This window comes from Typopeltis vanoorti, chromosome 9 (genome assembly GCF_054136105.1).
Source record: "Typopeltis vanoorti isolate ZY-2024b chromosome 9, IOZ_Tvanoo_1.0, whole genome shotgun sequence".
Taxonomy (NCBI): domain Eukaryota; kingdom Metazoa; phylum Arthropoda; class Arachnida; order Uropygi; family Thelyphonidae; genus Typopeltis; species Typopeltis vanoorti.
The window spans coordinates 109,534,508-109,556,386 of NC_143557.1; the positions used below are offsets into that span (position 1 = coordinate 109,534,508).

At 35.4% G+C, this 21,879-nt stretch overlaps 1 protein-coding gene across 1 annotated transcript in view; it reads right to left on the minus strand.

Moving 5' to 3' along the window:
• Glg1 (Golgi apparatus protein 1) overlaps window positions 1-21,879 on the minus strand; it is a 285,095-nt gene that overhangs the window by 124,408 nt on the left and 138,808 nt on the right. Inside the window, exon 12 of the mRNA XM_090398148.1 lies at window positions 16,138-16,287. Within this exon, the coding sequence (XP_090254274.1) occupies window positions 16,138-16,287 (150 nt within the window). The remainder of the gene's footprint in view (window positions 1-16,137; window positions 16,288-21,879) is intronic.

The window sequence follows — 21,879 nt, forward strand, 5'->3', positions numbered from 1 at the left end:
ATAGAGGCTAATGAATTCACATTGATTGCCTTAATATCCCATAATGCAAAGCACACATCCTTTCAGGTGTATATAATGCTGTATATGGGAAAGGCCATTACCCACACCGGTTTCGATCTTTATTGAAGTCTCATCAGTGGGAATGAGACCCAGAGGAGACACCAAGGTTGAAGTAATGCAGAAATTATATATTTTTATATAGAAGTAGTTAAATGCTGTAACATCTTTTTATTAAAATACTTTGTTATAAATTCAATTAAAGATGCCAAGAAATCATGATCTTGTTTTATTCTTTATCCAAGGGTAAGAATAAAACAAAGGGTCAAAGGGTAAGCAAACAAAGTTTGTCTGTGAATGAATTATCTTCATGAATTTGTTTGCTTACAGACTTTGCAAATTTCAATGATTTCATTGACCACTTTCAACAAATTCCCATTAATACATTGCTCTGACTGCAGTTTCTTCAGTCCAAAATACATGACCCTACATCACAATATTTAAGTACTATTCATTAACATTTGCCTGTAGACCCAGTTTGTTCAGATCAGCCTACAAGCATTCTGTATCAAACATGTTCCTTCCTACCTTCCCTAACTTTGTGTCACTGGCAAATAATGTATATTACTGTCCAGACCAACACAAATATCATTAAATTTACATGCTAAACAACAGTAGCTAAAATACAGAACTCTGAAGTATCATATCACACTGGTCACCTACTTCTCTGAAAATACCCTTCATATATCACTTTCTAATACTTGTCAGTTCATCCACAGTTCTATCCATGTAACAGGCCTGCTTTGCACCCCCCCCTCCCTTTCAGTTTGTGTAACAACCTCCTATGATCTTTGGTGGCTGCTTCTCCACCATGGCTTTCAGGTGCTTTAGCAACATCCAGAAGTATTGTGATATATCCACTCCACTTATTCATCACTGTTATCTTATGTTGTCATGTTATTTCCTGTGGAGAATAAAGGTGACACTAATCACTTCTGGATAGGCACTTTTACAGCTGCTCCAGTATCTTAATGATCAGTGTAGAGATTCTGATTGGTCTATAATGGTTGCTTCTGTCCTAGCTCCACCCTTATATAATGGATTATCCCACCTATCAGAAATCTTGCTCATTTTGAGACTCCACTGGAACAAGGAATTGTAATTCTGTTGCCAATTCTAGAGTATCTGACATCTTCCTACCATGGTGTTATTCTTCATTTTGAAGTTGCTGTGCAGACTGGCAAAAGGCTACAAAAAAAAAATACATCCCTGAATAGAAAGACAAAATTCAATCCCTGTACCAAATTTTTATACACGTTTGATAATGCAAGGAACAATAACTGAAGCAGGGTTGTGAATAACACCAACTTCACACACATTTCAGTACTTAAGCCTGGTCTTTAATAAGAAGACTTGACTCCAGCACTTGATCCTCAAAACAACATTATCCCACTCTGATCTCTCTACTTCTGCACAGACAAATATGCTAAAGCATGACTGAAATCCAAGGGAAATATGTACCCTCACTAATGCCCTCTTTCACATTGCTTAGCACTTATACAGTTGTTAGTTCATTGAAAGCAAAGAAAGCAGTTGGCCTGGATGACAACTATTCTGAATTCACTAGTATGCTGACTAGTATATATAATGACATCTTAGATAAAGGAACATTGTCAATACTCTTTAAGAGATCAAAAGTAACAGCCATTTTAAAACTTGGAAAAGACCCATTTCTTACTACAAGCTATTAAAACCCATTGTTACGTTAAGCTTCTGCTTGAAACTTCTTGAAAGATTGATGTACTGTAGAATTTTCCCAATTGTCCATAATAAGATATTCAAGCTAGTTTCAGACCTAACAGAAGTTGCCTTGACCACATACTATATATTGAAAATGGTTATGGTAAATCTGAGGACAATCTGTTTTTGTACCTCTTTCAACAGTTTTAATTGGAGAGATATTCTAATCTTGAAATTCTTAGAGGTCATCATTTCTCTCAAAATTACTAATCTTTAAAAACAGTATGCTGTCAGATAGATTCAGGTATATATCAGTGATTCTAGAAGTAAATTCCATAAGATAGGGAATTGATTCCTCCACAAGGATCTATTAGCTCCCTGCTTTTCAGTTCATCCATGATATCTCTATCGCAGTCTTACAAAATGTATGCAGATGATATTGTAATTGGAGCTCAGAGTAACTATGAAATTTGATAAGTCCTGTTAGTATTCTTCTCAACTTGAAAGTGTTCTGAGCTCCAATTGCAATATCATCTGCAGTCACAGCTCCCCATTAAAATAACAGCCAATCTAACCAGTAGCGCACTCAAGATTTAATGGGGGGGGGAGTAAACGATTTGAGAATGCACACTACACATTGCATATGACCTATGACAGAGCATCTGCAGTGATTGCCAATATATGATACCTGTAATCTCCTCTAGCTCAGCTCAGTCCACCCAAGCACTACTTCGTTTGCCTTGCGTTCACAGCACCCATGATTCCCAAGAGCTATAGGGTATTCCCACTTTATGTGACCATTAATTCATAAGTAGTATAGAAATAGAAGACACGACACAACATAAATAAAAAAAAAAATGAATTTTAATTAGGAAAAGATGTTTTGAAAATTTTCTAGTTCCCCCCCTTTGGGGGGGTGCAGGGTCCCCTTGGCATCCCCCTGGGTGCACTGCTGGATCTAATTATGCTTCTAAAGTTTACTTTAGAAATAGCATATTGAATGCTAGAACTCAACTAAGAATGACTCCTTGACAGATCAAGGACAGATTCTTGACTTTCATAGAACATTTGATAAGGATTGATGGTAAATTAAAAACTTGCAATACCTTACGTAAACTAGTAGACTCTTTAAGGACTGCAGATGCCAGTACATTGTGCATAACAGTTATGATACTGATGTATTTCAGAACAGAATAGTGTGATCCAGAGTAGTAGCTTCATGTTGCTCACACACACACACTGAGATTCATCTCAGCCATGCTAAACTATGAGTTCTATCTCTGGAGCTATTAATAATATCTACACCAACCCACTTAGTAATATTAGTGTCCAGTTTGCTTAGTGATATTGTTTCTCATCCATTATGAAGAGAAAAGGCCTTTAGACAATCTATGGAATTAAAATTACTGAAAAAAGTGATCTGCCCATATATCCAAAGCTATGAGTTATATCAACAACCTGTTGGACAAATGCAAGAGGCTTTTCATATCTCAGCCTAGAAACTTGACCGGCAAGAGCACACCTCTGAACTTACTTATAGCCTGCATACAACCAGAAGGCTAAAGAGCTTTGACCTTCCAAGAAATCTTTGGTCTACATTGAAATTGATCAGGATAGAACATGGGAGATGCAAATATAAAAGCAGATATGGACTGACTCCAAATTCTGACTAACAATTTAACTCCAACCATTAAACTGTTAGTGGCTGCTCAGTATTTGCTTACCCTGGAACTTATATGGACTTTTTTTCATGTTAATGTGGATTCAGAATATGTGAAACCATGATGCTTTTTTGTTTTTAAGAAAGATTCCAGTAATTAGACCACATGTTTATTAAGATAAATAACAATAAAAAATAAAAATAAAAAAACCTGACAAGTTTAGTAAGTCATTTGACTTACATCTTCAGGGGTCAAAGGTAACTAAAAGTTTAAACACAAGAAATGAGAAATTACTCAAAATAGTTCATTCTATGCAGTTGTGGCCATTTAACTGTTCATTAAATTAAATATCCAAATGCAGATTCAGTGTAATGCTAAGTTTGAACAATGCTGGATACTGTTACGTTCTGTTGTTCACATTCACATTGTCAGAAGTCTGACTTGGGCATATTTTTTTATCAATGCTGATCAAACTTGGTGTAGAATTAGGCCCTGGTTTTTGTTGCATTGCATTGGAATTCTAAGCATGTTTGCAGCTTCTTTAAATTTTCTCATGTAACAATTTTTTTCAATGTAAGACATGTTTGTTTTTTGCCAAAGTACATTATGGCCAGTGGAAGTTGTATGGTATGCTAGGTCTGATTTCTGTTCTCTTCTTTTTTGCACGTCTTTTTGGTGTTTGTTCATGAGAATTTCCCCGTCTGGCCTATGTAGCAGATGCCACAGGAACAATGAATTTTATAAACACCTGGTTTTTTTTTTAAAGGATGATGTGGAGGTTTTGGGGGATGTAGAAATCTTGAAATTTTTTCCAGAGGTAGAAAAGCAACTTCAATGTTATGTTTGTTTAGTAATATGGCCATTTTGTCTGTAACATGCTTGATGTATGGACGCATGATTGCATTCTTGAAATCTTGCTTTTGTGAGATACTTCTAGGAGGTGTGTTGAGGATTCTTTTTATTGTCTTAAGTTCATAACCATTTTTTTTTGAAGATCTGTGTTAAATATTGAAATTCTTCATTTCTCTGTTTTTCTGTGCTGGAAATATTATAAGCTCTGTCCTTCCAGGTTTAATTAAACTTATTTTTTGCGAGGGGTGGTGGTGTGAGGCCGCAATAAGAAATCTTCCTGTGTTGGTGGGTTTTCTATAGATGGAGAAGGATAATTTATTATCTTTTTCATTGACTTCTATTAGGATATCAAGAAAGGGAAGTTTTTTATGCTCTTCTTGTTCCAAAGTAAATTTTATGTGGTTGTGTATATTATTCAGGTAAACATGTGGTCCAATTACCGGAATCTTTCTTATGAACTGCAAAACCACAGAAACCTACACCTTTTTTTGTTTTATGTGTAGTTCCATCTGTTTATTCTTTTATTGTTTTTGTATGTACATTATTCACTAAATAAATACATTTTTCCATGATCATTCTTCCTTTACTTACCACATAGCAAAAAAAAAATTTCACTTTGCCAGCTAAATTCTCTTCAAAGTTAGCTGGCTGGAGACACCAAAGCTCCTTAAATGACTCCAGAAAAGAAAAGTAACTGTGTTAACAGTCTTGTCAGTTCACTTCATTATATTTCACATAGAAATTAATTTTTGCTGCTTGCTTTCTGTTTAAATGTTTCTGTGTAGGATGTTACCATATGGCATCAATAATTTCCCTACTCTGCTTTACATCTGCTAAAAATGTGTGCTACAACTTTTCAACACTTCTTCATTTAGCTTAAGCTTTTGAAGTTTTGTATCTCTATATTAATTTATTCCTTCCCTTGCTGTCTTTTGAAACAGTCTTCCTTCTTATATATTTCTTAAAGAGTACCTTCTTCATGTCTTCAATAAGTTTCTTCTTTTTCAACTTTTTGTTCATTCACAGCACTAATGTATTACAAGTTGAACAATCTGTTATGTGTCAGGTTGTTTCAACCTATGATGTCTTGACAAGTTGTTTGTTCAACATGTTGTTTGAGGTTACCATTAAAAATAAACAGATAACTCATCATTCTCATCATCATTTATATGGGGGGAGGGACACACATACACAGAAATATTTATATAACTCATGGAGATAACGTTCTGGTAATAAGGCTTATATGTTGGTAATATATAGTGTACAACTTAATATATAGATCAGAATAACTTTTAATTAATATTTCCAACATTTTGGCAAATATGTCAAATTGTCATCATCCGGGAACAATGAATAAATTGATCCCACATGCAGGCACTAGGTAAGTAGAAGGTAAGTATGACTGAAGTAAGTACAACATAGCAAAAAAAAAAAAAAAAAAAGGCAAGTCATCATCATCATCATCATCAAATTCCTGCCATGTACCCTCAAGGGATGTACAGGATATGACAGTACTACATGAAAAAATTACATCATTACTAACTTCCTATCTACAATTTTCCTCCAAATCAGTCTGTTACTTGTCAAGACTCCAACATTATCAGATCTTATATTTCTATCGTCTAAGGCACTTTGTACCGTATCAATCCACCTATATCTTGGTCTTCCTCTGGGTCGTTTTCCTGCCAACCTGGCAGAGAACACTTGTTTTGCTAATCTTTCCTCTCCCATTCTATTTAAGTGACCATACCATCTGAGATTAGCTCTGCTAACGCATTCCTGGATGCTGACAATGTCAAGTTCTTTCCTAATATCCTCATTTTTAATATGATATTGCCATTGATGCCATCTGTTCACGCCTCTAATCTTTCTCAGGACTCTCATATCTGCGGTCTCTAGTCTTTGGTCAAGTGTTTTACTTCTGACCCAGCTCTCAGATCCATAAGTTAAAATTGGTTTGAACACAGTCTTGTATACAGCTAATTTAGTGTTCCGACTAATTTCTTTCTTATTCCATATGAATTTATTCAACGGACTTCCCACGATACCAGCTTTGCTGATTCTGTTGTCTATTTCTATATTTAGTTTACCATCTTCAGTAAAAATTGTGCCTAAGTAGCTGAAATGTTTTACTTGTTCCACAGGTTCTCCATTCACAACACAGTTGACATTTTCAATGATTCTGCCTATTTTCATTGTCTTTGTCTTTTTATTGCTGACCTTCATACCATATCTATTACAACAGCTATTCAATTTAGTCAGAGAATCTTGCAGACTTGTAGCGGATTTATTTAGAAGTATAACATCATCCGCATAAAGCAAAGAGCTGACATTAACATCTCCAATTTTGATATCAGGTCCAATACCACATTCCTTCATAATGTGATCCATATAGATAATGAATAACAGAGGGGATAATGTACATCCTTGTCTCACACCAGATTTAACATTAAACCATCTTCCTGTACTTCCTTCAATTCTAACTGCTGACTCACAACTCAAATAAAGACTAAGTATTGCTTGATATAATGCCCCACTGACACCATATAACTGCAGCGTATTGAATAGCTTCTCTCTTGGCACCTTGTCATATGCCTTTTCCAAATCGACAAAACTTAAATACAGATCTTTGTTATATTCCCATGCTTTCTCGACTATTTGTCGTAAAGTGAAGATCTGATCCTGACAGCCTCTATTTGGCCTAAATCCAGCTTGTTCTTCACCAAGCTTTTCTTCCACAATTCTTCTCAACCGTTTCTCAAGTATACTTGCATAGATCTTGCCAGGAACACTCAGTAGGGAAATACCTCTGTAATTCTCACATTCAGTTTTATTTCCCTTTTTATATATGGGTACTATGAGAGCTCTACTCCAATCATTGGGAATTCGTCCCTCTGTCCAGGCTTTCTGAACTATGCAGTGCAGCCACTGTAAGACTCTTATACCACCATACTTCAGCATTTCTGGTCGAATATCATCTACTCCTGCTGCCTTTCCACATTTCAAGCCTTTGATGGCTTTTTCTACTTCAAGTATGGATATGTATTCCTGACTGCATGCCTGGTCAGTGTTTTTTATCACTGTGCTGTCATCACTGCTTGTTTCATTTAGCAGTTTTTCAAAGTAATTACTCCATACTTCAAGGATATCTTTATCTCCTGTTTTCATTTCACCTTTATCATCTCTAATTCCTTTTACAGCACCCTTTCCTCCATTCCTAAGCTTCTTCAACAACCTCCAGAATATTTTGCCACCTTCTTGATATTTATTTTCTATATTCTTGCCAAAGTCCTCCCATGACTTTTGTTTAGCTAGTTTTACACACTGTTTAGCTATCTTACATTTGTCTCTGTATTCTGTAAGAGTAAAAGCTGACTTATTTGCCAGGAACTTTTGATATGCTTTCTTCTTTTCCTTCACTGCCTCTTTAACTTCCTGTGTCCACCAGGGAGTTCTGATTTTTTTATCTTTGCACACAACCTCACCACATGCCTCTCTGGCAGAATCAATCAATGTTTCCTTGAGAGTTTGCCACTGAATCTCCAAGGTTTGATTCCTGTTCTCAAACTCTTTCATTTTCTTTTCAATAATATTTCTGTATTTTAGTCTACAGTTTACATCTGAGAGCTGCTCAACTTTTATTCGCTTTAAAACTTTCTTACATGTTATTCTTTTCAATATGAAATTCAATTTTATCCTGCTCAAGACTAAATAGTGATCACTTCCAATTTCAAATCCTCTGTACACTCTGGTGTCCTGCACCAGGGAGAAAACATCACTATCAACAATAACATAGTCAATGAGACTTTTCTTATTCCTAGCCTCTTCTCTCCATGTGAATTTGTGCACATTTTCATGTTGGAACATGGTGTTAGTAATAACCAGTCCATGTCCTGAGCAGAAATCCAACAGATATTTGCCATTATTATTAGCTTTGCTCTTTTCTCCAAATTTTCCCAAAATATTTTTGTATGTCTCACAATCATTTCCTACTCTACTATTTAGATCCCCAACAAGGACCAACTTTTCCTTTTTCATTGTGTCAGTTGCTTTTTCTAAAGCGTCAAAAAATTCCTCCACTTCTACCTTAGTAGAACCTTCTGTGGGACCATAGGCACAAATAAGTCTCATTCTCCAGTTCCCCATTCTCATATTTGCCCACATTACTCTACTTGAGACTGACTACCATTCAAGAAGATTAGCCTCGTATTTTGTGTTGAATACTATGGCTACTCCTTCTTTTCCTTGATTGTTATTGCCTGAATATAACATTTTGTATTTATTCCTCAGAAAGATCTCACCAGTTTTGGTCTTTTTTGTTTCAGTCACCCCTATTATGTCGATCTGGTACTTATCTAATTCCTCAGCTAGCTCCATTTCTTTGCCATTCAGGCTTCTTACGTTGATAGTACCAATCTTTAACTCTGGTGTTGAGTTGGGGTTTGTTTTCAGATTTGTTCCAGTAGCTGACTTTTCGTTGTTCGCCCTGGTTCCCTGGCGAAAACAACGGGGGCCTTGTTTAACCGGGCGACGCCCCAGCCGGCATGAAATTTTGTCATGTTGTATCATCATTTTTTATTCTAGAGTTTAAGTCTATTTTATTTTAAGTCTAGAGTCCTAAATAGTGTCTCCTAGTGCGCTGAGAATAAAAATGTTGGCTCTGAATGTGAAACTTGGATATTTATGGCAAGAGGGGAAAAATTTGATTTCATCTTTTGAAAGGAAAATTCTTAGAAAAATATTCTGACTGGTGAATAATGGACTGGTTTCTTTAGGGAATCAGATGCAACTATAAGTTATATCAACTTTATAAAGAACACACAATATCCAGTTCAAAAAGTTCAAACCCACAATAACCAAGTTCAAAAAGTTGCAGTGGGTAGGACATGTTTTTCATATGGGAAATTGCAGTCTTCTTATGAATACCATCAATAGTAAAATTACTAATAAAAGACCAAAAGGAAAACCTAGAAAAAGATGAATACTCATTAGTCAAGATATAATAGCATGCTACAATGCTATGCTTGTTGCTGAATTGTTGTGGCCAGCTAAGCAAGGAACTTAAACTGCTGTTATACAAGATTCTGATCAGGACTGTCCTGATGTATGGCTTACCCACATGGAGTTACACAGCAAATGTTTAAAAATAGTTTCTAATGCACCATGGTTCATAAGAAACATACAGCTTCACTGAGCAGCCAATATCCCTGAGATCAAACTTTCCTATATGAAAGAGGCTGCAAAATTCTTTGCAAATGCTGCTATCGATCCTAACCTGTCAAGTGATAGATTACAATGAGCATGACCCTGTGAAACACAAATGTCCCAAAGCCATAATCAACAGGTTAAGTTTTTTAAAACCCAGTGCCAGAAGCCCAAAATGAGCAAGCCAGAGGTTCAATAATATTCCAAGTCTGTTACAGTATACTACCTAGTCAGAGACTAAAACAAATATCTCAGACAAATATTCCAAAAAAACAATCCAAACAAGTAGTTAAAAAAAAAAAAAAAAAAAAAAAAAAAAAAAAAAAAAAAAAAAAAGGACCATGACAAGGCATTCAGAGAATGTACAGTAAGAGAAATGTTTCAGAATGAAGCTCATTTACAGGGTGTTCGGGATAAATTTGACATATTTATAATTAATTATATTTTTCCGTAAGTTACATGTATTAACACACACTTCTCTTCATTTAAAAGTTTGGACCCTTCTTCATTCATATACAAGATGTCAGAAAGGATGGATAGCTGGAACCCACCTGAATCATGGAAGAGAATAACTTGTATCATGATGATTCGTGCCCGCCATCAAAATAAGGATATTACGACTGCTGCCCAATGCTCCCTGAATACAGTAAAAACAATCAGGCATGAACTAGAGACTTGCAATGGTGACTACGAGGATGTAGCAAGAAGAAAGATCCCTAGCAGACGATCTGATTGCGTTCGTACAGCAGAATTCCTCGCAAATCTGCAGGAACAGGTGTTGAAGAACCCTGGCATTGGAATTCGGGCTTTGTTCGTGGAGTTGCTAACTGTAGTCAAGCCCTGGATAACAAGGGTAGCCAATGGTAGGCCGTATGTATGGCAGCAGGATTCGGCCCCTTGCCACACCTCTGGGAAAAGTCAAAAATGGTTGTCTGAAAATTTCTACGACTTCACCAGTCCAAATGTTTGGCCTCCAAACTCCCCAGACCTTAACCCCATGGATTATTTTGTATGGGGCGCAGTTGAAAAAGACACCAATCGCACTTCCAGTAATACAAAAGCCCAGTTAATGGATAAAATTAAAACAGTTTTTGCGGCCCTTCCCAGGGAGACTGTAGCATCAGCTTGTTCGAGGTTCCGAAGCAGAATTGAAGCTGTGATCGATGCTAATGGTGGTTATTTTGAGTAAATCTTGTTGATAGTATTGTAATTAACTCTGCCTGTAATGTTTTTTTGTCAATTCATTAAATGTAATAGATACAAAGAAGATTTTCTTTTTCCTTACGAAACTGTCAAATTTATCCCGAACACCCTGTATGTGAACGTAAATAAATATATATATATATATTCAGTAGCGAAGATGAAATGTGAATAAAACTGGTAAACAGAGAACATGATGAATCATATGAACTGTAGATTTTGAAAGATTAAGAATTAAAATTATGAATACTAAAAATTTTGAAAAGTGAAGATTAAGGAACAAAAACTAGTAATATATAGAGGGACAGCCATAACAATGTGCTGGTTGTTTCCAGCATATCATTTTAAGGCAAGCCTTATAAATTCAAGAAGCTATACAAGCTTAGCCAGAGCAGGCTTTTACAAACATCTATGCCCAGAGTGGGATTTGAACCCACAAACTGTTGGTTGTGCAGTGCATCTGCTATTCACTCAACCAACCAGGCTGGTTTTTAAATTATGTATTAAGAGGAGTTTGGTTGGTCTGAGATTAACGAGGAGTAATAGATTTTGTTTAATCGGCAAGAGAATGAGATTAGATAGAGTCTTGTGGCGTTGATAGCATCCTGGTTGGTTCTTATCACTAGAGATTTGGAGCAACATAATTAGCTATTTTTGCTATTGTTTCAGAATTAAGTTTTCAAAAAAATCTATATAAACTGGATTTATATAATTGATTGATGAGCCAAAGTTTTTATAATATCTTCTTTTTATAGTATATCTTCCTAAAAGTATGCTGTCTGTGAACTGACAAGATGCAAGAGATCCATTAGGATGTTATGGACAGACTGGTCATTCTGTAGAAATTAATTATGGACTATATCTATTCCTTTCCAGTCCATGCTTTTAATTCTTTACCCAAGCATGATCAAACAAACCTTTTGTGTGTGTGTGTGTGTGTGTGCGTGCGTGCGTGCGCACATTTCACCATGTAATGCACAACACACCTTTCAGACATGTATTAGTCAATACCCTCTATATACAAGTAGCCCATTTGAAATGAGACTTTATGTAGAAACATTGTCTACTTTACACTTGGATAAATAATTAAAAGAAGAATAGCATTTGTTTATGATAATTTACTTTGTAACCAATCAAAAAACTTTCTACAACTCTTTGATCCAGAGTATTTTAATTATTTGATTAATTGATTTAATCTCAGTGTTTTTCTGGGGATAATGACCTATCCTGTAATGTCTAGTGCTATCTGTTTGAAAAGAGGCATACTATGCATTATGGGATACCATGGCAATTGATGTGAAATCAACAGCCTCTATATACATGTTGCCTGATCATGAAGTACTTTGTACACAAACTTTGCTTATGCTTGGGCAAAGGATTAAAACTAATATAATGTCTTATCTGTTACAATTTACCTTGTAACCAAGCTAAAAAAAATCTTTCTACAATTATTTCTCTATATTTACTACAAATTTGCATATTTGTTATTATGATTATGTGATGCCTTCAGAGGATGGGCACTCAAAAAATCTTGAGGTCTTCCTACATCATAGACCTATAAAAAAAAATTATTTGGTGTCCATACTGATGTTGGATATTGGAAGTTGAAATACAGAAATAAGTTTATTTATTTATTTTTAATAGGGTTCATTGTACTCTAACTGAGACAGGTTACACAGGTTTCAGATTGCAGAACTAAACCTCATTAAGTTTGCAATCTGAAATGGCAAACTTCATGAGGTCATGGGTCTAGCTAATTTGGGATATGGTGCTGACATCTCTTCTGTTCCTATTGCCAAATTCTCAACCAGGTTATGCAACAGCTTTTTCTCAAGCATCTCTATCTCTTCAGCCAATGCAGAAAGCACTGTGTGCAATAAATGTTAGATACACCTGGTTAATAGATCCTAGCAAAAGTGAGCACTAATTATTTAAACAATCCCATCTGCTTCTGACACAAGAGTATTGTCTGCATTCACTACAGTTATTCTTCTCCATTCATTTTTCTCTTTTACTTGCAGCAAAAAAGCTAAAATTCTTTTGGGTCCAATTTCTTTTCATACTCTGACATAGCTTTGAGTACAATACTGGTTAAGTTTTCTGGCCTATGCTTTACATATTTCATATTTTCTCATTCTTATTCATACAACATTTCTTCCACATCATCTTCTTGTAAAGGATCTCTTCATTTCAAAGCTTCCCATGCACTGCTGATATCCTTCCCATTCAGTAATTGATAACGAGACCAAAGATAGAAAAGTTCTGAGTATTCTCTTGAGTTTGTCATAATTTCCAGCTTTGTAGTTACAGCATGTAACTTGTCTTAATTGGAACATCCATATATTTATCTACTGCCAAAGTCACTATGGGATGATAACTGTTACCAACTGGTGGCAAAACAGTCATATTCTGAGACTCCCTCCGATGCTTGATCAAATCTAACACTTTGTGACTCCAAGATCCTTCTTTCATATGCTGTCTCACAACAGCTCAACAAATTCTCCTTTATTCTTATCATTCGATTTCTCTGCTATGCGATGAGTGCTCAGATAATTTACATTACCCATGATGAATACTCATTCTACACTATCATTAATAGTACACCCCACTTTTCCTATCTTTTCTTTCCTCTCTCCTGAAATGAACTATAATGCATATGAAACTAGTAAAGATTAAAAACTAACTGTTCAACAGTCTCAGTGTGGAATATAACCTGACACAAATCTTTAGCATGCTCCACATTCACAGAAGTCTCTGCAGGAAGAGCTAATTACAGAATAGTTGCAGAGAGAAGTAATACAAAACATGTTAGTGTAATAAAATAAGAAAAACTACTACATCTTGATGAGACTTTGTACAGATGGAGTGGGACATTAGATGCCAACAACAGCATTAGTTATTTTTTTTTTTGTCCACATAAGAAGATTTATATGGTTTTGCACCAAATTACTTATGCCGATAGCAAAGGTACATATATGTCCAAAGTAGCTTACATGCTCAAGTTTACTTAGTAGATATATATGAAATACATGCAGGAATACCTCACATAATGCAGTTTCAAAACAACACACATTTCATTATAATGCAGTTTGTAATAAATGTAAAATGCATTACAGTGCATTTACTGTAATTTTGTCAGAAAGGCAATTGCACTAATTATATTTTATGCTAATGGTCATTCAGTGCATTGCATTGGAGCAGCAATGTGTTTCAAAATAATTTCCAAGCATTACAAAAATATTCTTGAACATTCTGCATTTCCAAGTGTTCCAAAAAAAGTTCTCGAATGCTCTTGTTCATATTTATTGCATTGAAATAACTAGCCACAGACAGTATCGCAACAAAGATGTGGCCACTTTACAAACTTTTTTTTACATGCAACTTATTACCTCTTTATACCAAATTTTGAGTGAAAAAAGAAAATGTAAAGGAGGTGAAAGACCTAAAAGAAGTGCAAATGGTTAACATTTTTAAAAAAAATAATTTGTTCTTTTGTTAAATAGGATGATTCAAACACAGCATATGAACATGTAGATACAAGAAAGTCTATATAACCAAATGTTTCAATCTAAAACTTAAAGATAATTTTCAACATAATGGACAATTCAAAAAGGTAGAAAAACAACAGTGGATTTTAAGAAAGATACAAAGCTCATATTAGAGCACATGGTACAATAGAGATAAGGTTGATACATATATACAATTTGAAGTTATTGTTCATAATTAATGAGGATGTGACTGTCTCAATTTTTGGTAAGGAAACAGTTATTTCAGTTCAAGTAGAGTGATGTAGTAATAGTTGGGTACTGGACATGCACTTCCCATGATTAAGCACTTGTATTTAAAACTCGTAGAAGACAGGTCTTTCACCGGAAGGTTCTGCAGTCCATGTCAACTCTGTGCTGTACTCTACGAGGCTGCTTTTTTTTCCTTTTTTTTTTTTTATACATATATATATATATATGCATATATATAAAGGATGTTCTACATTTTTTATAAAAAAAAAAATATTGCAGTTTCTTCTCAGTTTGTTCAAAGTATGAGTAAAGACAATCCCAAGGAATATGGTGAACAAGTGGGAGTGAAAAAAAGCAGACTGTATCCTCGGTGGTAAGTAATAATATTATTATTATTACGTGACACCTCCAGGGAGTCCAAAGACTCATCCAGGGAGAGCACCTACTCTACAAAAATCCACCAACTACAACGAACCGCAACCACACCACTGCCATCTACCATCACCACTAGTATTTTCACAGGCAATCACAAACATCCATGCCCATGGCGGGATTTGAACCTGCAGCCATTTTGTCCGGAGAACAGATATCTATGCTAACCACTCAGAAAACCAGGCAAGCAATATATAGGAGAGTTTGCCTGACTGGAAAGAATGTACTTTTAGGATATTTTGTACATAAAGTGATCAACCTGATACTGATTGTACTACACTACACTAGTGCATGGCTCTTATCTCTTTCAAAATCACTTGTGATTCTACCTTTCAGAATTGTAAGTTTCACATCAAAATATTTGGATATCATCATCATCATCATCATCTTCCTTATACCCTCTTTTACCTTGCGGTGTCGAGGGTTCATTGATCATCGGACCTCACTCCATTTACAGGATAAGGTGGTCAGCCTTATGCCCCGGTGTATCCTATGGCCTGTAGTGTTGAGTTCTCAAGGCCAGTTTACAAATATTTGGATATATACTTTAATAATCTTTGTGTATATTTATTCATATATATATATATATATATATAAAATTGTGTTATGTAACAAGTGCCTCAATAAGCTCATTTTTACATTCCACCTTGCTGACTGAAGCGGCTTCTGGAACAGGGGATATCAAGAATTATCTAATCCTTTGCCCATGATCCATTATTAATTAATGCAATACAAATTTACAACCTATAGTAAATTCACCTTAGTAAAAAAAAAAAAAAAAAAAGAAGTAGATTTGAACATCTGTATAATAGAAATTTATTGGCAATCTGAAAATTAAATTGAAGAAAAAAAAATTAAATAAGAGAATTATGATAAAATTTGAAGATATCTAAGCCAACAAATTTCCTATTGAATTCAAGAATGGGTAGAGATTCTTACTCTACTTGAGAGAACAAATATTACTAACAGGAATTAATATATCAGAAATCCGTCAAGCTAATGCATTAAGATTGAAATAAACTTCTGAATGAGTACCAGAAATATTTTACTTGATAATAGACAGAAATCTTCAGCTCAAACTATTACTAAATAAATAAATTCAAGTACTATTAAAGGAACAATCTGCAAGAAAATGTCATCTGACAAATTCTGCAGGTTTGAAATGGAAACTTCATAAACTATTTGCTATTAAAAAAATTGCAAGAGAATTTTGTTCAGCAAAATGTTCACAAATCAAATGTTCAAAAAATTAAAGCAAGCAAACTGTTGAAAGTTTAAGATTTTCATATATTAGATAAATAATACATACTTACACTGCAGTACTTACTAAGGACCAGAGTACAGGCTCGAAACAATGGATAATTGAGTTCTGCATGTTCAGCTTCTTCTTCTGTATAATTGCTTACAACTTTTTGGCATTCAGGATGCAGTTTATCCAAATTACTTTGAAGACAATGCATCTCCTGTATCAAAGAAAATTATAAAATTAAATTTCTTTATTATCCTATTCATTCACTTTTATTATATAAAATTGTCCTCTCTTCAAATTACTTTCTTACAGTAATCCCATACACAAGTTGTTCTGCCAGTACATTACAACTATGAATGAGCACAGAAAGTTAAAGAAACTTGTTAACAAACAATGAATTTGAGTTTTTTTAGTAAATGCATCAAAGGAGTATGTTCCAAAATAGCAGTAGAGGGAATTAAAACAAAATGCATGTTTTGTTTGTTCATTGTTCTCTGAGTTTTGACTTGAACTCTGACAGAATGTTAAACAACCACAGCATGTGTTTTAGTAGATTTCTGAGAGTGGGTGATTACCAATACAAAAATGCAAGCAAAAGAAAATGAACTTTGTGTGAAAGAGAGCCGAGTACTGGTGAGAGGTTGGTCATTATTCAACTATTAATTCCCCCTCCACTAAGTCAAGGGTTTGTGGTCAACAGACCACACCAAATGTGAGAGTATTTTTCAATGATTTATGCAGAGGTAAAATAATGAGTTGCATAAAAGTAGAAAGAATTTGTTGGATACTCAGGAGGTGATGTTTGCAGTAAGTTTATTCTAAGAAAGGCTTAAGATTAAAGTTATCCTGAGAAAAGAAATCCTTGTCAAAGATTTAAGTGTTGCCAAAAGTAAAACTCAAAGGAATTTGGTTAGCAGTGAAATTTAGAAAATTATCAAAAATTCATTGAAGAATGGTTCAGAGATCAGAATTTAGGTTTGTAAAAGTTGATAATCTGGAATTTTTGTTGATTTATCAAATGACAAATTTATTTATTGATCATATGAGTATAAATACAAGAAATTAATGTGCCAAACTATATACAGATTGAAGTCCAGTCAATGGTACTATTTGGGAGTAAGTGCAAGTCCCTGAGGTCTCCAGTAAAAGAGTGTGTGTGTGTGGGGGGGGGGGGTAATAATCATCAGTGTTATGATGCAGTCTGCACAGCCATCCACCCACCCACACACACACACACACAGAAAAGAGTGACCGAAATTCCTCACAGATGTAGCAAGCTGGCACAATGGCCTTATCCAGTCCTAAATCTGTTTAGCTGGGCTTCAGAGGTCTCATCTCATCTTTTTACCCTCTTTTACCTTGAGGTGTCAAGGGGTTTATTAATCATCAGACCTCAAACCATTCACAGGATAAGGTGGTCAGCCACATGCCCCAGTGTATCCTATGTCTGTTGAGTTCTCAAGACTGGTTTGCCTGCTTTGCAGGATGAAAAACCCCAGGATAAACTGGGGGGAAAACCCTACTGTCCACACACAAGACCGGCTAACTTAGCTATGGCTGAGAAAGATCCTTCAGCTCCTCATGTCACTGACGAGAATCGAACCTAGGACACCCCCTTCCCCAGGCATATGGTTGCGAAGTGCACAGCCACTAGGCTAACTGTGCGGACCGGCTTCAGAGGTGTCAAGGTAAATTAAATCCTGGAGGTATGCCAGTTGGATCCGTGATCAAGTATTTGTTTGTAGTTCATTCCAGAGTCTTCTCTGGCAGTCTTGGGGACTATCATCATTAGCTTTGTCATTTGTGAAAATAATAAACAGAAGCAATATGTTGTTATTGACAAAACAGTGAGCTGTATATGCAGTCAACTGATTATAAATATAGGTAAAAGAACAGAGCCCGGCATTAGTTGCAAGGTTTGAAGACTATGATCCACCCCATGATCAAAGTAACGTATAACCAGAAAGAAAGCTGGTAGCTTTCCCTGATAATTATCAGCAGCATCATCATCATATGTTATGCTTTCACGCAGGCCTACACATTTTACTGTGTAAGCTTCTGTAACCAATAATCCCATTCCCGTGGAATAGGTTGATTGCTCCTTATTCCCAGTGGTATCCCATGTCTGTCGCAGTGTGTGTTCACGGGGCTGGTTTGCCTGCTTTGCGGGAGGAAAACCCCCAGGATAAACTGGGGAAAAAACCCTACTGTCCACATCAAAGACTGGCTAACTTGGCTATGCCTGAGGAAGATCCTTGAGCTCCTCATGTCTCTGATGGGAATCGAACCTAGGACACTCCTTCCCCAGGCATATGGTTGTGAAGTGCACAGCCACTAGGCTAACTGCATGAATCTCTGACAATAAGATGCTATAATAATGATTCATGTTATAAGGATAGTGATGATAACAGCAAACATTTTATAGAATGAGGCTGAGATTTTTAGCCAGAGAAAACTGGACTTTATGTGATAATGTAAATGAGAACAAGCAAAAATACCTTTGAGACAAGAGTGAAAGAGTGTCACTGGGAAAACTGAGATAAGTAATGATTGCGGAACCTGAAATTTCAGTTTCTATTACAGAAAGTAGGTGTGGCTTGCAGACTGGAAATGGAAATGAACTGAATTAAGGCCATGCATATTTGCAAACTGAATCTGGAAATTTTGAGAGATTTGCCTTATGTAAGCAAAGGTTTCTGTGGGTAAACAGTTCTGTAGATAGTTTTCAGTGTTGAGACCACTTGTTTATTAAATAATAAAAAATAAAAGAATAAAAAACCCGACATTGTAGGACTATACAAACACTGCATGGAAAACACTTTTTCATTTATCAAGACAGCTTTAGCCAGCTTTTTTTATTTATCCAGTTTTAGCCAACTTTTTTATGGTAAATTTTGAAACAAATGCTTTAAAAAATATCAAAAAAGACCAAAGGTTTGGTTATGTTATGTAGATGATATTTCCGTCATTTGGCCGGGAACGGTAGTTGAACTGATTGCTTTTTGAGTATCTTAACAATTTGCATCCAAATATAAAATTCACTACAGAACTAACTAGAAGAACATAAAAAATTACCTTTCCTTGATATCTTTATAGAAGTAAATGAAGAGGAAAAAAGGTTATCCTTTTCCGTATACAAAAAACCGACCACAACAGGAAGATTTCTTATTGCTGCCTCACACCACCATCCATTGCAAAAAAATAAGCATAATCAAAACCTTGAGAGAAAAAGCATACAATATATCTAGCACACAGATGAAGCAAAATGAAGAATTACACTACCTGACACTTCATGGTTTTGAACCCAAGACAATCAAAAAAATCCTTAACATAGCTTCTGCAACTCCCTTATCAAAACAAGATTTCAAGAATGTAATCACGCTGCTGTACATCAAGAATGTCACAGACAAATTGGCTACATTGCTCCGTAAGTACAACATAAAAGTGACTTTTCTTCCTTTACAAGAAATATCAGATGCCTACATCTACCAAAACCTCTGCATCATCCCATGAAAAAACCAGGCATCTATCAGATTCACTGTTCTTGTGGCATCTGTTACGTAGGCGGCCAGGAGAAATCTGAATGGCTGAACATACAAAAGACATTGAAAAAAAGAAGGGAAACAAATCAGGCTTAGCATTCCACACAACTATTACTGGCCATCAAGTATTCTGGCAACAAACAAACATGTCATATGTTGATAAGAACTGTTTCACAAGAAAATTTAAAGAAGCTGCAAAAATGCTTACAATCCCTACATAGTGCAATAAAAATGAAGGCTTGATTTTACATCAAGTGTGGTTTGCCTTCATCAAAAAATTAACTGCCTCAGATATAACACATGTGAGCCACAGAACATGGTAACAACTAGCATTGTTCCAACAAGCATACAGTAATAAATGTATCATTTTGTATTCGGGTTCTCAATTAATGAACAGTTGTGAAATCAAAAAAACATCTAATAGACTATTAATTAGCAATTAATCTTTGGTTGTTGTGTTAAAACTTTTATATACCATTATCCCTGATGATGCAAGTCTTACGACGAACGAAAATTGTCGGGTTTTTTATTCTTTTATTTTTTAATAAACATGGTCTCAATACCGAAAACTATCTCCAGATTTGCCTTATTTCACATGTAATCTGGTTGGCTATGTAACAGCAAATTGTTTAACATACCTGCTCTCTAACCAATAGGATGTGGGTTTGAATTCCACCACAGATGCTGGCTATTTAAATGGGCTCAAAAAATGTAATATGTCTAGCCCATGAGATCCAACAGCAAACACACTTTAGATGTATTATTAAAATGTGTCCCTAGAGTTCGAAGAATAAATAGGATAGGGGAGAGAAATGGATGTATAATATAATTAAGCAAGAGATTTGAAAGAAAAGATTATGTGGAAAGAATACTGTATGCATAAGGATAATACAACTGGTACAGAAAGTTAAACCAGAAAGTTTGAAAGGAAACTGACTCTGCAAGCTAAAGCAGCCCAAAGGAATTTTATCATTATGCTGCAAGTAAAAGAAAGAAAGAATGAATCTGAAAGAATAACTGTACTGAATGAAGATAGTGTGAGGGTGTCAGATGCAGAAGAGGTTACTCGATTAATGAGTGCCCATTCTGCTAAAAGCTATCAATTTTATGTTTACTGCTACCTCTTCACTGGATGAAAAAACTCATATGTACAAGGAGGAGGAGGTATTAGAGCTGTTGCACAAACTGAATAAGAATTTGGCAGCAATAGGGACTGATGGGATATCAGCATGGACGCTAAAAGTGAGGTCAGTTGAACTGGCTATTCCTTTGACCAGACTATATAATTTAAGAAAGAGAGCAGGGAAGATTCCACAGGAGTGGAAAGAATGTATAGTAATTCCACTGTACAAGGGTGATACAAAAACTGGTGTATCTATCCAACTATTGACTTATCAGTATCTCTGGAGTGGTGGTGGTTAAGATTTTGAAAAGCTGGTAAGGGCTCACATTCACAAATGGATTCTATACTTTGAAAAGAATCATGTTTGAGTAACTTGCTCACATTCTATAATAATGTTAGCACTGGGTGAGACAAGGGAAATGGATACCCCACGATACTTTTGGATATTGCTCAGACTTTTGACAGAATATAGCATGATCATAAATTGAAGAATATGGAATTGAATTATAAAATATTAGCATGAATAAGAGGATGGCTGACTGACAGATATCAAAACGTGATATATGGGGAAAGGATAGGAAATTTCCTATAAAAAAGGGACTTAGGCAGGGAGATGACATTTCACCCAAATTATTTACAGCAGCTCTAGAAGCAATTTCAAAAAAACCTGTATGGAAAAAATAGAGGAATTATGGTAAATGGGAAAGAACTAAATCACCTATGATTTGCTGATAACATTGTTCTTTTAGGAAACTCTGCAGAAGAACTTCAACAAACGATCACTGAATCGAATGTGGAATAATAACCTCCTATTTTTACCTAAGACAAACGATTTAAAGGTGACTGTAAAAAAAAAAATGATATGGAGAATTTAACTTGGTTGGATAGCCTTTGGAAAACACCATGAAACACCCCAATCTGCCTTAAAAAGAACCATTCGACAGTTATATACTTCTGGTTGTGACTTATTGAAGTGAAACATGGACTTCAACAAAAAAATTGACCAACAAGTTGAGGATTACCAGAGGAAAAATAGAAAGCTCATTACTTGGTATTATCATTCTAGATAGAAAGCACAATACTTGGTATTATCATTCTAGATAGAAAGCACAATACTTGGGTTAGAGATCAGATTAGAGCG